Source organism: Tenrec ecaudatus, chromosome 9 (genome assembly GCF_050624435.1).
Source record: "Tenrec ecaudatus isolate mTenEca1 chromosome 9, mTenEca1.hap1, whole genome shotgun sequence".
Taxonomy (NCBI): domain Eukaryota; kingdom Metazoa; phylum Chordata; class Mammalia; order Afrosoricida; family Tenrecidae; genus Tenrec; species Tenrec ecaudatus.
The window spans coordinates 17,308,303-17,326,461 of NC_134538.1; the positions used below are offsets into that span (position 1 = coordinate 17,308,303).

At 35.0% G+C, this 18,159-nt stretch overlaps 1 protein-coding gene across 7 annotated transcripts in view; it reads left to right on the forward strand.

The window, feature by feature from the left end:
* MEF2A (myocyte enhancer factor 2A) overlaps positions 1-18,159 on the forward strand; it is a 151,787-nt gene that overhangs the window by 98,278 nt on the left and 35,350 nt on the right. For 4 of the 7 annotated variants that reach the window (XM_075557901.1, XM_075557900.1, XM_075557905.1 and 1 more), the window contains one exon: positions 14,742-14,879. In XM_075557901.1, the coding sequence (XP_075414016.1) occupies positions 14,742-14,879 (138 nt within the window). Of the gene's footprint in view, positions 1-14,544; positions 14,677-14,741; positions 14,880-18,159 lie in introns of all 7 variants that reach the window. The other 3 variants (XM_075557904.1, XM_075557906.1, XM_075557907.1) reach the window with 2 other exon arrangements.

An 18,159-nucleotide genomic window follows, 5' to 3' on the forward strand; every position in this document is an offset into this window, starting at 1 on the left:
TGAAAATTTTATAAATGGTCTTATTTCATCTATCTATATGGTGTACTAAGATTTCACAGAGATGTGTTACATTGTGTTTCACTTTAAATATGTCTATAAACTTTCTAAGTAGAATTTACATTCCCCACTTTACATCTGTTAAATATATACCCAAAAGAAAACTCTTTAGAGTGAAACCTATTTTTATTATTTTCCTGCAGTATAATCCATTTTATTATAGATTCATGAAACTTGGGATCCCAAAATTTTGATATCTCCCACCAATTATTAATCATTTGGCATTTAACTCTTATAATACTATTAGAAGCTCATTTAGAGCCAAAAATTCTGGGTACTTAACCAAAATTATCAATGTCCTCAATAAATGTGTGAAACTAAACCAAACCCTTTGCCACTGAGTTGATTCTGACTCATAATGTCTCCATAGAATGGAATACAACTGTCTCATAGAATTCCCACCCCTTAATAGGAGCAGACTGCCATGTCTTTCTTCTGCAGAGTGGGCTGGTGGGCTAGAACCGCTGATCTTTCACTTAGCAGCCAAATATTTAACCACCATGTCACCAGGGTTCCTTGTCCTTGTGAAGTGAACTCTATAGTTGACTGGAATTCCTATTGTTTTTAAAAACAGTCACTCTCCATTCTTATATGAAAAGCTACGTAATATGGACTTGTGGTTTTTTTTTTAACTTAGCAATTGAAACATAGTTTAAAATCAAGGAAATAGCTTTATGATGCCCATTTTTATTTTTGAATTTTATTATATATTATTTAGTATATATTTATTATAATTTTATTTATGTAGTTCACACTTTTACAGTTAATTGATTTTTCACAATTATTATTTTGAGCTGCGAGATTTTCATATATTCTTTCCAAGAAAACAAACTCACTCCAACCAAGTCAATTCCAGTTCTTAACCCAATTGGAGAAGGTAGAAGTGCTTGCCCCCCATGCTTTCAGAGACAGCAATTTTTTAGGGCCATAGAAAGCTTTGTCTTTCTCCATGGAGCAGCGACTGGTAGTCTTGATATCCAAGCACATACAACCACTGCGCCTCTAGGGCTCATTCTATAGGCCAGTAAGAAAATTGTCTTTTATGTGGATTAAGCCTCTGTGAATCCACTCCACCCATAGAATAAGGTATGAGAATAGTCTTGCTGTCCTGCCAGGTGCCTTGGATTATTGCAGATGCAGTTAGATTTAACACCATATCATTTGATCTCCCTTTCAGCCATTTTAAATTTGTTGTGTTTTTTACTATTTGTTTTTTTTAATTTATTTTATTTTATTTTTTTTAACAATTTATTGGGGCTCATACAATTCTTATCACAGTTCATACATATACATACATCAATTGTATAAAGCACATCTGTACAGTCTTTGCCCTAATCATTTTTTTCTCCTCTTTTCTTTTTTTACATTTTATTAGGGGCTCATACAACTCTTATCACCATCCATACATATACATACATCAGTTGTATAAAGCACATCCATACATTCCCTGCCCCAATCATTCTCAAGGCATTTGCTCTCCACTTAAGCCCCTTGCATCAGGTCACTATTTGTTTTTTAATTGTTTTTTTTATTGAAGTTTTTCTGTTTTACTTTGTTTTTGTTGGATTTTTTGTTTTGTTTTTCTGTCTATGAAATATATTATAGAAAAAACTATGGCCAGTAACTGGATTAATGATTTGGGGAAATGGAGAGCTAATATCAATGTGTATAAGAAAAGAAGAATTGTTCTAGAATTGATAGTTGTGATGATTACACAACTCTTTTTAATATGTTGATCTATGGAATTGTATATGTGAATTATATGCAAATAAAACAGTTTAAAAGTAAAAGTAAAACATGATCTCTTAGTTGGCTACTCAGATAGTTATGAAAGATGTGTACTATTAGACTCTCATTCTATTAGGTGATATTTTCCTTATTAGTAATTCAAAGGAAATGCCTTCAATTGGTATTATACTTATAGCAACCGGTTATATATTAAGTGCTTCGTGTATATCAGGTGTATTAAGTAAGCTGATGTTTAAAGTAAATCTTGCAGGGTTTGAGGAACAGGTTGCCAATGGTTGCAAGTAACAGACGACCTGACTGAAATTCTTTTGTTAAAAGGATCATTTCCTATGTTCATTGTTATGTCATATAACAAACTTATCAAGCAGTGTGTTAGAGATTGTTATTGTTTTTGGGTGCTATTGAGTCTGATCTGACTCATGGTAATCCTATGTACAATAAAATGAAACTCTGCCCAGGCCTGTGTCTTACTCACAGTTGTTGTATTTTGTGCGTGTATAAATAGTTTTATTGGCATAAAATTAATATATCTTACAATTTAATAGTTCAATCATTAAGAAGAGTTGTGTGTTCTTTCATTACCACAATCAGTTTCATAAAATTTTCATCTTTCTCTAGTTCTCCATTTCTTCTCAAGCTCCTCTGCCAGCCCCATAGATAGTTATTGCTGTTTCTATAGATTTACCTATCCCAGATTTCATACACAGAAAATCATATAAAACACAAACATGAAGCAACCAAAAAGCACCAATGACAAAACCAAGCAGAAAGAAACCTCAATAAAAAAGAAAGTGGAAATATGAAAAACTGAAGCAACTTTAAAATGGGTCAAAAGGGAGTTCAGTGATAAACTTACATTTTAATTTAACTACATCTGCCCTAATAGATTTTATCATTCTTTTTGTCTGATAGTAAGGTTATTCACATTCCTGAACTGTGTGCAGAGGGAATTCACCCGAGACTTTATCCATGTGGGGAGCCTGTAAAAGGATTTGGGGTTTCCACTGTCATCTATCCACTACTTGTCTTGTCAGTTTGTCTTACTGTGGTGTCCTGTGTGTTGCTGTGAATACTGGAAGCTGTATCACCGGTATTTCTAATGCCAGCAGGTCACCAAAAGTGAACAGGTTTCAGTGGAGCTTCCAGACTGAGAATAGACTACAAAGAAGGAATAGGCTGTAACACTTCTGAAGAATTAACTAGGAGAATCTTATGGACAGAATTGAGATATTGTCAGATATTAAAAATCTCAGGAGAAGCAGAACATTTTTTAGATAGTGCCAACTGATGAGCCTTCCCCTCCCCAGCCCCCCCAGTCAAAAGGCACTCAAAATATGAGTAAGAGCTGCCTGCTAAAGGTAGAGTTGACCATAATGACATGGAATAGAGTAAAGCCTTAAGTAACCTACTGAGTTAACAATTCAAAAGAAGAAGAAACAGCTTCACACATGAATTTAGGAAAATTAGAAGATGTAAAAAATGAACAGGAAAGTAAATGGAAATTCTATGTATTAGTGAGCTGAAATAAACTAGCCTTGGCTATTCTGAATCAGAAAATCATCTGGTTTACAATGCTGGAAATGAAACTGTCAAGAGGAATGGCGTTCTATTATCACAGTGCTTTTCAAGATCATCTTAAAGTATGATGCCGCATATGATAGGATTATGTATATCCACCTTCAACTAAATTCAGTCAAAACAACTATTATTCACATTTATGACCAGCCACCAAAGCTTGTGTCTTCAGTCTGAAGTTGATCAAACATGCATTCAAGATGATTGATAATTATTGGCAATTGGAATGTAAAGTTGGAAAAAAGGAGGAAGGAACCATAGTTGGAAAATAAGACCTTGGTGATAAAAATGAAGCCAGAGGTTGTATTATAGAATTTTGCAAGACTGACTTCTTAATTGCAAATACCACTTCAACAACACAAAAGGACTATCCCAGATGGAATACACAGAAATCAAATTGACTTCACCTGTGGTAAGAGATGATAGAGAAGGTCAATCAATATAAGCAGCTAAAACCAGGCCAGGGACTGAATTTGGAATCCACCATCAATTGCTTGTATGTAAGTCCAGGTTGAAGCCGAAGAAAATAAAAACAAGTCCATGAGAGCCAAAATATACGACCTTGAGTTTATCCCACCTACCTGAATGTTGAGAATGTCTCAAGAACAAATTTGCTTCTTGGGACACTAATGACAGAAGACCTGATGAGCTGTGCGATGACATCAAGAACATCAACACATGAAAAGAAGCAAAAGGTCATTTAAAAGGCTGGAAAGAAAGAAGAGATCAAAATGGATTTCAAAATAAACTGAAAAAAATAAAAAGAAACCCTGAAGCTTACTGTTCATCATATACTAGTGTGTTCATCCAGATTGACTAGAGAAACAAATTCATAGATACTCATATATGTGTATAAGAAAGAGCTTTATATTAAAGAGTAATTGTATATTAAGATAACACCCCAACCCATTCCAAGTCCAGAAGTCTGATATTAGCCCATATGTCTGATACCAGTCTATAAATTACTCTTCCAACTCAACATGCAATAACACTGCATTCAGGAAGATGACAGGCCAGTGTGTGGAAAGTCTTGTGGATCCAGTGGCAGTGGAAGCATCCCAGTGCTGCATCGGTCTCCATGTTGTTCCTCCAGCTCCAGGGCTCTGGCTCCATCAGTGTAGCTCCATCTGGCTCATTAGCATCTGACCCATGAAGCAGCAAGAGAGACTGTGTCTAGCATCCATTGAGCTATTTATCTTCATCATAGTTCTAAGTGAGATCAGGCTGTGACCTGATTGACAGGCTAGACTCCACCCCTTCACTCTTAATAGTCTCAAATTCACACAAGACTATGTAACTACCACAAGTAGCTAAAACAAATGGACGAAATGATGAAACCAAAGAGTTGAATAGAAAATTTCAAAGGGCAATTCAAGAAACCAAAGTAAAATACATTGAAATATGCAAAGAATTCTAGTTAGAAAACTGAAAGGGAGAACACGCCTAGCATATTTAAACAGAAAGAACTGATCTTGCAGTGTGGTACAGATTATTCTTAGTGCTATTGAGTCTGATCCGACTCATAGTAACCCTCTGTACAACAAAAAGAAACATTTCCCGATCTTGTGTCACCTCTTGACTGCTGCTTCCACGAGCATTTATTGTGGATGTAAGCAAGAGGAAATCCTCGACAATTTCCTTTTTCTCTCCATTTTACATATTGGTCCAGTTGAGATGATTTTGGTTCTCTTTCCATTGAGTTCTAATCCAGAAGGCAGGCTGCCATCCTTCATCAGTGTGTCCAGTCCTCCTCACTTTCAACAAGCCACATGTGTCACCTGCACATCACAGGTGGTTAGTAAGCCTTGCTGTAATGCTAATATCACATGTTGCTTCATAGATTCCATCTCCTGATTATTTCGCTCAGCAGACAGATTGAATAAATGTGATGAGAGGACACAACCCTGATGCACAGCTTTGTGAGTTTAAGCCAAGTATTCCCTTGTTCTGTTCACCTAACAGTCGTGAGGATGGCAGTGTTTTGTTCTGGTGTGCATATAGCTCAGAGGTGACTTGATGGCACCTATCAACAACATTCACACAACTACCTATTGATCAGGTACAGGTTCCGCACGAGCACAGTGAAGTGCTCTGGAGCTCTCATTCTTCCCCAGACCAGCCATTTCAAAGTTGGCCTGGTCTCCATGTGGCTCCGCCAGCTCCAGGGCTCTGGCTTTAGTCTACTTCTTTGTATTCCCATCTCTTTTGTTTTCCCAGTGATCCGTTTCCTCTACTACTTGGAGACACATGTAGGCTCTTTGTACTAACCCCCCACAGTTAAGAATGGGATCTGACTAACTTCTGGTCCATAGAATGTTAATGGAAGTGATATATACTATATCCAGGTCTAACCTTGAAAATACCGCCCATGTTTCTCCATATTCTGTCCTCTGTGTGCTTGCCAGTGCCAGAGAATCCAAATAGGATCTTTTAGATCTGGATGTGGAACCAGAGGTATAGCTTCTGCATAGTCTCATATAAGGCTCCTCATTGGGTTTTATATGAATAAGAATTTAGCCTCTATTGTACTAAGCCACTGAAATTTGTGAGTTTCTTTGTTAAAGTATCTACTTACGCTAACTAATACAAATTAAGTTTGTATTAAATCCAACAATATATAAAAGGAATAATATATCACAGTTAACCTGAACTTACCCAAGAATACAGGCTTGACTTGTGAATATTCATGGTTGGAAATTTAGTATTGTGTATATCTGTGTTACATAAAATAATTTGTAAATACTCAGTGAAGTAACTGAAAATCTCAAGTTTGAAAAAGGAATTCAGCTGTAATATGTAAAAGAATTCAAAAGGAAAAGATTGGATGCTCTGAAGAACAGGATGAGAGGATTTGCTATGCACGGTAATGAGGCTAACTTTAAAACTATGCTACTTTAAGATACTGTGACATTTTTATAATAAGAAACACAACAATGAATAGTAACCCAGAAACAAGACATGTATATATGGGTAATTGACCGAGGCCATTGCGGGAAGTGGGACTGCGCGAATTGGTGCCTGTACGATAAATGCAGAAAATCAAGTTCTACGACATACATTCCACAAAACCTCCTCCAGAAAAATTATGAAATCCCTAACCGTGACCTAATGTGAAATATAAAAAATACATAGAGGTAGTATTTTCTATAGGAATTTTGAGGTAAACAAGAGTTTTTTGTACAAAACATAAACTGCTATGATATAAGATAAAAATGATAAATTTGACCATTAATAGTAAAAGCTCCCCTTCATCAAAATATGAGAATGGAAAAACATCTCCAGAATGGAAAAAGGCTTTTCCAATGCACACCATTAACAAATAATTATCTGTAAAAGAATTACAAGTCATTAAGACACTGACAGCTAAATAGAAAATATTTGAAAAGTCATTTTACAAAAGAAAATCCAAATGACCAGTAGATATGAAATGACCTTAATTTCAATAGTAAAATGCTCATTGCAGGTACGAGGGTACATTAATTCAATGTCTTTTAAAAAGTTAGGCATTATTGCATATAAGGTCCACATAAATTGTGCATATTTCTAGTCATAGAGAAATGTATACAGACATTCACAGACTGTCTACAAACATGTTAACAGTAGATTTTTCATAATACCTAAAAACTTGAAGCAACTTAAATGTCTTATCTTAGAAAAACAGAGTTTTTATTTCCATACAACAATATATTTAGTGAACATGAACATCCCTGTAAATTAATCAAATAAAAATAATATATAGCAGAAATAAGACTATATATTACATATAGTTTCATTCACATAATGTTAAAAGTTAGGCAACATGGGCACACTTTGTGTGATATATGAATTTATAGTGTCACTAGAGTCAATAGTATTACCTATGAACAGTGGAGAAAGTTACTGTATGATTGAACGAGGAATACAGAATTCTGATAATGGTTTGTTTTTTACTTTGACTGCAATCAGTAGTGTGTAATTTATAATTGTTGAATCACATACTTTTTATCTACTTAAAATTTAGTTCATAATATAAAAAATTGTTTTGTTGCCCAGGTGCCTAGACAGAGTAAATATCTATTTCAAAATAGGAAATAGTTATTAAAATTAAGAAACTGAGAACTTGTCTCCTTTTAAAAGTATTCCTAATACTCTAATTCTTTGGAAACTTTAGACACATTTACTACTCAGCTGTGTCACAGAAATTAAACTTAAATTGCATGATGAAGTAGTGGATTGATTTTATTTACTAGCTGCTATGCTACGAATGGAGGTTTCTCGATGAAATTCTCTTAAAACTACCCTCCTCCTCCCTGGGAGACGGACGGCAGAGAAGGAGAGGAGGGAGACTCCGGATAGGGCAAGATATGACAAAATAACAATCTGTAAATTACCAAGGGCTCATGAGGGAGGGAGGAGCAGGGAGGGAGGGGATTAAAAAGAAGAGGATCTGATGCAAAGGGCCTAAGTGGAGAGCAAATGCTTTGAAAATGATTAGGGCAAAGAATGTACGGATGTGCTTTATACAATTGATGTATGTATATGTATGGATTGTGATAAGAGTTGTATGAGCCCCTAATAAAATGTAAAGAATTGTATTCTTTAAGAAAAAAAAAAAAGAATTGTATTCTATCTACTGTGATAGAATACAATTCTTTGGCTCAAATACCCTCATCTTTTTTTCACCCAAGCAGTTTTCAGTTTTCGTCAAGTATAGTCTCTTTTATGATCCTTGGTCCTTCCAAATTATCAAAAAATCACTTGGAAATCCCCCAAATCAGTTGGCATAACCTGAGCCGACCTCTCCATCCTGAATTTAGTGGGCCCAACAGAACCCCAGAAAGCCACTATTTTCATTGAAACGTGCTTTCTAGATAATAGTGGTGAATCCAAGACTCATTCTAGTTTCCATAAATTTCTCATCATTTGAATGAGTAGAGAAGTTTTTTGAGTTAACTGATCTTTATGCAATGCTGTTGTCACCCATCAAGTCAAAAACTGGCTGAGACCTGGATGTGAGATCCATCTAAGTAGTTACTGTATCACTGGTGATTGTACAGCCTTTCTCCACCGGTTTCTGGACTTGATCCACCGTTTCTTCATTCATCAAGATTGATGTCAATATTGATGGTCTTCTCTGTCTTGAGATTTCCCTGACCTTCCTAGAAACTTGATCCATCTTAAAATAATTGTTTTATGTGAGACAGAAATTTTGCAATGATTTGGGAAAGATATCTGTGTAACAAAGAAGGGTATTAGCCCTGACCTCAAAATTATTATTTTTTCTATTGCCCAAAATATCATTTTTTAAAACCCCCCTAATGAGACTAAGACAAGTGAATAGCTGAGATAACTTGTCTGCAGTGATCCATTGATCACAGATAGACGTTCAAAGATTTTGTTTGAAATAAACCCATGTTTATTTCAGGGGTATATGTGAACTGCAACCCTCAAAGCAACATTTTTTTGCTTCCCCTCAAACAGATCAATGTAAGTCAAAGATTTTAAAGTCTAATTACAGAGAGAACTGGGAAAAGATGCTGCTACTAGTGAACAAACAAATCCAAAGAACCAATAAATAAGTGGGAGCTTTTAAAAGTTAATGTAAAAATGAAATTAAATCCCCTTGCAGAGGAGCCTAGGGTGCGATGTAGCACCGATGAAGAATACAGCTTTCCTCCAGTTCCTAAATGCTTCCTTCTCCCCAACTGTCATGATCTGAATTCTACCTTGCAAGTCTGGATAGGACAGAGGATGTACACTGGTACAGATAGGAGCTGGGGGCACAGGGAATCCAGGGCGGATTATACCTTCAGGACTGGGGGTGTGAGGGGCGATAACTGGGAGAGTAGAGGGTGAGTGGGTTGGAAAGTGGGAACCGATTACAAGGATCTACATGTGATGTCCTCCCTGGGGGACAGACAACAGAAAAGGGGGTGAAGGGAGACGTCTGATAGGGCAAGATGTGACAAAATAATAATTTATAAATTATCAAGGGTTCATGAGGAAGGGGGGAGCAGGGAGGGAGAGGGAAAAAGAGGACCTGATGCAAAGGGCTTAAGTGGAGAGCAAATGCTTTGAAAATGATGAGGGCAATGAATGTACAGAAGTGCTTTACACAATTGATGTATGTATGTATGGATTGTGATAAGAATTGTATGAGTCCATAATAAAATGTTTTAAAATTTTTTAATGAAATTAAAAGGTAATAGATTTTTTTTCTGGAAACATCCATCTATATAAATATATTGAGAAGCCTGGATTAAATTTAACCTAATTTAATTTAAATTAAACTGGCTTCTTTCATTGTAAAGGAAGTAATTGAACCTCTAACCAGATGGAATTTATGTGAATGTCTATAAAAGAAACAAGAAGTGAAATTCTAGTTGACTCCAAGTCTTATCTACACTATTGGACCAAGTAGAGGAACAATGGTTAACGTACTAGCCTGCTAACTGAAAGATTTTCGTGCTAGGAACTCACTAGCAGATCTGCTGGATAGAAATGTGGCAGTCTTCTTCGATCGGGTCTGGCAATTCTCTATCCTATAGGTTCACTGTGAACCTATAGAATTGATTTATGGCCACAGGCTTGGTTTGTTTGGTGTTTTGTTCATTTTTTTATGGGAGCATACTGCCTATGTTTCTTCTTTGGAGCAGCTGGTAAGTTGGAACCATTGGCCTTTTTCTTTGTTTTATAAACATATTCTTTGCATTACTATTGATTTTTACAAATTAGTCTAATCTTTAGAGCTGTAAAATAGCTCAAAGCAATAGATACAAACTCCCTAGAATCCAAACCAAAACATCCAAACTCACTACCATCTAGCTGATTCTGACTCATAATGTCCCTATCAGTGAGAGTAGCATTGCCCTTGTGGATTTCCTAGACTAACTTTTTACAGAATAGAAAACCTTGTAACTTAAAAGAGGGTGGCTTAAACAATGCCCTGTTAAAGATGCCTAATAATATTTTTGGTTCATTTAAAAGTTTTTCACAATTTGTTCTTACGTAATATAGTGATACTTCAGTTGTTTAACTCTTTATTTCAAATTTGTGTTTGAACCCCGAAAGGCTTGAGAACTGAACATTTTCCCCATAAGAAATAATGAAAAACCAAATAACTGGGTTTGAAGCCAAAAAAATTAAACTTATAAATTCATTTTCCCCAGGACTTTAAATCACTATGGAGGCGTTTAGCCTTCTTGCATATTACTGTCTCAGATAGGCTATCACCATCAAGTTGTTTGATTTGTCCAAATTAACAGTGCATTTTCCGTCCCTTCTTTGGGGTAGGTTCTTTGTTTTGTGGCTATGATTTCACACCTTTAGCTTCATTAGATGCTTTAATCACCCCACCCTACCCCCCAAATACTTAGCCATGTTGTATTCAGCCACCAATCAGACAAAACCCGGCCCGATTCAAATTTCTCAGTGATTTCATTTAACAATTTTTTTTGTAGTTCTCACAATTTTCTTTACTGCTAGTGTCACTAACTTTCTTTGGAGCCATAGTTATGATATTTTGCACAAATCACATGCTCCCCAAAAGCATAAGGACAAGTGTTTTAAAGCCTTAACTTGAGCACTGTCTGTTGTCTGACCTCGAGCAGCATCTAGACTGAAGCCTCGCCCCTTTGTGTTTGCAGCAACATAATGTGTAAGTTCCTCTGCCTACACAGGCTTTTTTCAAGTCAGATTTTCAGTTAGACTATTGAATAAAGTTACAAACACCAAGCAGATTTTTTTTCAAACCTTACTGTTTCAGTAGTGCAAAGTTGGCATTTGGAGCTGTTCAACCACCCTATTGAAAAGTATGTTAAATCAGTATATCTATTTAAAACCTACATTTTTTACCATAAATGCCAATATGAATAAAGGACCTAAATTGACAAAAATCACAAAAAGAAAAAAACCTTAAAATCAAAATGGAAACTTAAATTTATTGTGACAATTAGAAAAATATTTTTATAGGAGCTTAACTAGTCCTCCAAAATTAAAACTTTGTTTTTATAAAGACTAGTAAGAATAATAGGTGCATTATTTTTATAATTTCACTTAAGTAATTTTTCCAATTAGAACTTTTTTTATTTTTAAATATTTTATTAGGGGCTCATACAACTCTTACCACAATCCATACATATACATACATCAATTGGATAAAGCACATCTGTACAGTCTTTGCCCTAATCATTTTCTTCTTTTTTTTTCTTTTCTTTTTTTACATTTTATTAGGGGCTCATACAACTCTTATCACAATCCATATATATACATACATCAATTGTATAAAGCACATCCGCACATTCCCTGCCCCAATCATTCTCAAAGCATTTGCTCTCCACTTATCAATTAGAACTTTTAAACATCTTTTGAAACATGATTTTTAAAGGGTGTAGATTTGTCAAGTCAGCTTAAAGTGATGACTAATTTGTAATCACACATAATCCTTATGCAATTTATAATAATGTGTTATTGAATATAATTAATTTCAGAAAAATAGCTAAGATAACGTAAATGCTGAATGGTACTGAAATCTGAAATTATTTTGGACACAATTTATTTGTCCCTTAAGTTTTCTAAGATGACACTGAAAACCTGCTATACTTTTAAGAAATAAAGAATTTAAAATTTTGTTTATTTTAGAGTAGAACCCTACAATTAATAATAATAGCCATAGATTGCACACAGATAAATATTAGTACTCTTTAATCTGATTCTTCATACTGGTGACCTTCAAACCGTTTCTTCATTGCACAAGTGTTCTTTCTGTCCGACACAGCTCAGTGTTGTAAAACTGAAACTCGCCTATTTCTCATAGCCCTCTCTGTGCCTGTTACTCTGACAGGATTCCACATTTTAGTACCAATGACACAAGAAAAACTTACTATTATACTGTTTTTAATGATAAGACAGAGCAAGTCTTTGTATGGAAGTTAGGCCTTCATGTTTTTGTGATACTGAAAGAGAAGTTGGATCTCAAACACAAAGGCGCTCTAGCTTGTTATCTACTTAGTTAACATGGCAGCTTAAGTGAGGGCTTACAGAACTAGAAATACTGAAAACTCTCCACACAAGTAGGCTTGACCCTACTATTACAGAATAAAAGTTACTGGTACATGTAGTTATTGAATAAACACCACATTCTTTGTCTTCCATAGATTAGAAATGGTGATTACTGTCTGAAAAGTTTATTGATTGATACTTCAGGTCAAGAACAGCAAGATGATGAAACATTTAGTATTAAAATATTTGAAAACGAGGAAGTATCTGGAGCTTTTAATGAAAATAAACCAATTGTTCATAGTCTTAAAGTTATAACAAGGTACCAAATGCTAATTTATATTAGAAGTACACTCTCAAATCTGATTTTTGTACCTTATATACTTGAGTATAACCTGACTTGAATATCAGCCAAGGCACCTAATTTTACCACCAAAAAATGCATTAAAAAACTCAGCTTATACATGAGTATATATGGCAATCAGTATCATGAGTTTACCAAAATCTTATAAGCAGTATTTGAGGGCTGCGTAGATAAGGAGAATAAAATGTGGTCCCGTATTCCAAATATTAACCTTTTCACTACTGATAGTAACCTGCAGTAGATTGTCAGGCAGAACTTAATACTTTAGTTGGGGAAGATGAATTATCTCTATCCTTTAGTGTTCTATACCTGTTATGGCTAAGTGTACATAAATGGTCATGTGATTTGTTAGATCTGCATCACTTAATACAATGGGACAGGTGTTGGTATAACAGATGCAGTGCTTGCCAAATGTTCTAGTTTAATGTGTTGGAAATTTTAGGCATTGTGTGTAGAATTACTAATACATGCCAGGTAATTTGATAAGGTACATATTTATAATAATGACTACCTAAGGTTCTTCATGCCTGTGAAGAAAACCAAGCTAAATAAGTAAGATTTCAGAAATTCAAATTAATTCTCCATTCTTAAAGTATTGTGCTCACATTCTACTTCTTTCAAGGAAAAAGTGAGATTATTATAATTATCAGTCATATTTTAAAGAATAGTAAGGTTTATTGTAAATTACTAAAAGTAAAACTTTATTCCCTAGTTGAGTAAGCTCTGCTACATAGGGCAGGCTACTTGGAAAGATTTGCTAGCTCTCCAGTACTTGTGACTGATTCTAAGAAGCAGCTCGTCGTAAAGCGTACGTTGTTGAAACCAGCAGCTGTGCTGTGTCACAGAGTCACCATGAGTCAGAGTGGGCCACACATAGCAACACTTTAAATCTAACCCATAATATTCCACATGGATTCAACTTCATTGATTTTAAATTTTTTCTTTTAAAAATGAAACAGTTCATTTCATGATGACACTGTAAGTTTAAAAACCAAAAAGAAGAAAAACAACCCATTTATGTTAGTTAGGTCTTCAAGACAACTTTTGTTTGTTGTTTGCTGTTATTTTTCCCCAAGTGAGGGGAAAGAAAAATTTATGGCATACTTTGATGACACATAAGTATTCTCCAGAAAACCAATAAGTTAAATGAATTCATAAAGGAGCTTTATAGAGTTACCCAAGGCAGATACTTTTTATATTTTTAAAATTTAAATACATAAAATCATTAATTATATAATGTGCATACAATCAGCACAGGTGGTATTACACAGATACACACACATAACATGTGGCCTTTGTTATCCTTTAAAATTAAGTGGGACGCTGAAAATGTTAGTATTCGGGAACAAATTACTTAAATTATGTGTATTGGGCCACTGTGTTAATTCTTTCAGGTAAAGTTTCATAGATGGAAAGGAATTTCAATAAAGGAAGTTGCTTTGTTAATATGTCAAAGCATCATTTTGACCTATTTCCATTTTAGGTCTCACATTCATTGGCCCTAGTATATAAGTTATCAGGATGTAATTAGCTATAGGTGTAACTGAGAGCAGTGAATAATTTAGTATTGTATAAGTAGTTTGTGATGGTGAGCCCAAACAAGTAAGTATTCCTTTTCTCTTAAAGTACAAGAGCATTTATTTATTTTTATTTTATGTAAAGCTTACCTTATTTCCAAAATTAGAATGCATTTGTGATCACTTTAAACCATTTCAGTGGCTCTGTATAAATCAGTTAGTCTGTGCTCTCTTAAACTTTTGACAGAAAAAAAGTTCATGGCAAGTTAGTGTTATTTGTGTGTGAATTTTCCAATTGTGTTTCAGACTTTAAGAAAGAAAGGCCTTAATGGCTGTGAGAGCCCTGACGCTGACGATTATTCTGAGCACAGTCCACTCTCGGAGGACAGATTCAGCAAACTAAATGAAGATAGTGATTTTATTTTCAGACGAGGCCCTGTAAGTACTTTCACTTTACCTCTCCTTTTTATTTGTTGATCCTTTTTGTTAACTTCATTATTTAGGCTCTGAACAAGAAGGAACACAGAGGGTGCGACAGCCCAGACCCTGATACTTCATATGTGCTAACTCCACATACAGAAGAAAAATATAAAAAAATTAATGAGGAATTTGATAATATGATGAGGAATCATAAAATCGCAGTGAGTACTGACGTATGGTTTGTGCTTTCATTTTGTGCATGTAGCGAGTGACCACACATCCTCTTGTTTATTTTCACAGAGGGTGATGGCAGCAATAAGTAAAAGGGAAAAACATCAAGCTACTGTTTTACTAATTTTTATTTGGGTTTTATAGAATTTTTAAATTAAATTGCTGAAACCTTACATACTCGGTTCTTTGCTCCTTGCTATGCGGGCGCCTTGGAGATTCCAGGTTCCTCATCTGCAAATGAATGCTTTGGCTCATGTAGATGTGACAGGCCCAGGCAGCTCTCCTCCTCTATGCATTAAATACAGGGCCTATGTAAGACATTACTTTCCCTCCCTTTGATTAAAAAGCATTCATTGAGTGGATCAAATAATACTTTTTAAAATTTTTAGTTCGTGAAAATATAAAATGTAAAGTGATCTTTTAATACATTTGGTATTTAAAAATTGGCCTAGTGACTGCAACAATGGGTGCCAGCATAAGGTCAAATGTGGGGATGCTGCAGGACTGAGGCCCAGTTCACTCTGTTGCGCATAGGGTTGCTATGAGTCAGAGCCGACTCGACGGCACCTAACAACAACAACTGTTTTCGTAGCATGATGACCTTTTCCAGGTGTAAGCACAGGAACACTTGTGACGGCATGGGCAGTGTTTTGTTTGGTTGTGCATACAGTCTATGTGGGTCAGAACTGAGTCAATGGCACCCATTAACAACAGTCTCTCTAAATAACGTGGCCCGAGTCTCACCGTCCTTGCCTGTAAGGAGCTTTCTGGCTGTACTTCTTCTAAGACCGATGTTTGTTCTTTTTTCAATCTATGGTACTTTCAGCATTCTTCACCAGCACCATAATTTAAATGTATAGATTCTTCGGTCTTCCAAATACAGTGTCCGACAAGGATCCACATGTGACCTCTTCCCTGGGAGAGGGACAGCAGAGAAGGGGGGAAGGGAGACTCCGGATAGGGCAAGATATGACAAAATAACGAGGTATAAATTACCAAGGGCACATGAGGGAGGGGGGAAAGGGGAGGGAGGGGAAAAAAAAAATAGGACCTGATGCAATGGGCTTAAGTGGAGAGCAAATGCCTTGAGAATGATTGGGGCAGGGAATGTATGGATATGCTTTATACAATTGATGTATGTATATGTATGGATGGTGATAAGAGTTGTATGAGTCCCTAATAAAATGTAAAAAAAGAAAAGAGGAGAAAAAAATGATTAGGGCAAAGACTGTACAGATGTGCTTTGTACAATTGATGTATCTATATGTATGAACTATGATAAGAATTGTATGAGCCCCTAATAAATTGTTAAAATTAAAAAAAAAATAACGTGGCTTGGAGCAGGCACACCTTAATCCTCAAAGTAACATCTTTGCTTTCCAATACTTTGGAGAGGCCTTGTGTGGCACATTCATCCAATGCAGTGTGGTCTTTGCTCTCTTAGCTGAGCATCGATGATGGATTTGACCTATTCTTCATGTAGCATGATGTTACCTATCGGTCTAGGTGTGAGGGTTTTGACCTTTACATGGAGTTGTAATCCATGTTGAAGCCTGCAGTTCTCGATTCACATCCGCAAGTGCTTCAAGTCCCCTTCACTTTCAGCAAGCAAAGTTGTGTCATTTGCACCTCACAGGTGGTTACTAGGCCTTTCTCTTATCCTGATATCATTCTTCCTTAATAATCTAGCTTCTTTGGTTATTTACTCAGTAGATACAGATTGAATTCGTATGGTGCCAGGATACAACCCTGACATACACTCACTCCTCTTAGCTTTAAATTTAATTATTTTGCATATACAACAACAAAACCCAACTGGTCCTGTGCCATCCTTGTGTTTGAGCCCATTCTTGCAGCCTTTGTGTCAATCCATCTTGTCAGGGGTCTTTCCTTTTTGTTCACTTTGAATAATAGTTAAAATAGTTGCACAATTAAGTCCGTTTGGCATTGTGTTTTGTAAATATTCCATTTCGATAGTACCAAACTCCAACTCTCATACTGTAAGTACTGGCTTGATTTAAAGAAGCAATATTCAATAAATAAATAAAGAACAATATTCTTAAAATGAATACAAAATGAATAGTTGATTTACATTTGTTCCTCTGCTCTTACATCTAATCATCGTGAAATAGTCCTTACTTGAGTTCATGTTCCTGAACTTGATAGTTCTTTCAAGAGTTCTTCTAACCTGAAGTTCTTTTCACCATTGGCAAGAACTACTTAATATACTTATTCTGGATGTAATTTTCTATATGTAGTAGAAGTTTCACAGCACGTAATTAGCTCAAAAGCTGATACTTATTTCTTTGCTAGCAATAATTTTCTTAATTTCATGTGCCCCAAAGAAGACATCATAAATATTCAAAGACCTACACTACAAGGAAAGGAATTATAAAGTATATAAGGGAGCTTTTATGTGATAACAAAATTACTGTTTTACAAACAAAGTAAGATTTATGTGGATACTGTGAGAGAAAGTCAGTTAATTAAGCTGCAAAAATACTACATGATAAAATTGCTTTAACGTTGAACTTTTTGAAATCATATCTTCTGTATTTGATAATTAGTATAGTTTTCCTTCTGAAAACTGTTGAAAAGACTACAAAACATGTATGTATTTCCAATTTTAAATTGGCAGTTACCTTACTATACAAATCACTGTTATTAATTGTAGGAGAAAGAATATTTTTTCTCCTTTTACTTTTGATTAATCAGTAGATTGCTAATTATTCTTATTAAATATTATAAAAGATTTATATGAGAAATGCAAGAGAAAAACAAGAGTATAGTTTTGGCAAATAAAAAATTAGGAATAAATGTGATATATTTTGGAGGATAGGAAGACAGTCTGTATCACATTGGTCCTGTAATCCTAATAAGATTTAAAATAGCGCATATCAAAATTCTGTAGTATTTCATTAATTCGTAATTAATTTTGTTGTTTAAAGTTTCTTTCCATTTTCATTGTACCACATTATATACATTAATGACTTGAACGTTCTTTAATTTTGCCCATTAAGAATGTCGGTCAATTAAATCAGACCTAGACTTTTTAAAGTAATGTCCCAAGTTTCACGTATTGAATTGATATTAAATGTACATACTTTGTCGACTTGTTATATTTAGAATCTCTCATAGTAATGTACTATTGCTGACTTTTGCTTACTTGGTAACAATAATAAAAATTTAATGTCTAAACTGTAGTGCTGTAGTAAATCAGGTTATACTTGTTAATTTTATCTCTATGAATATTTTAAATACATAATGTAG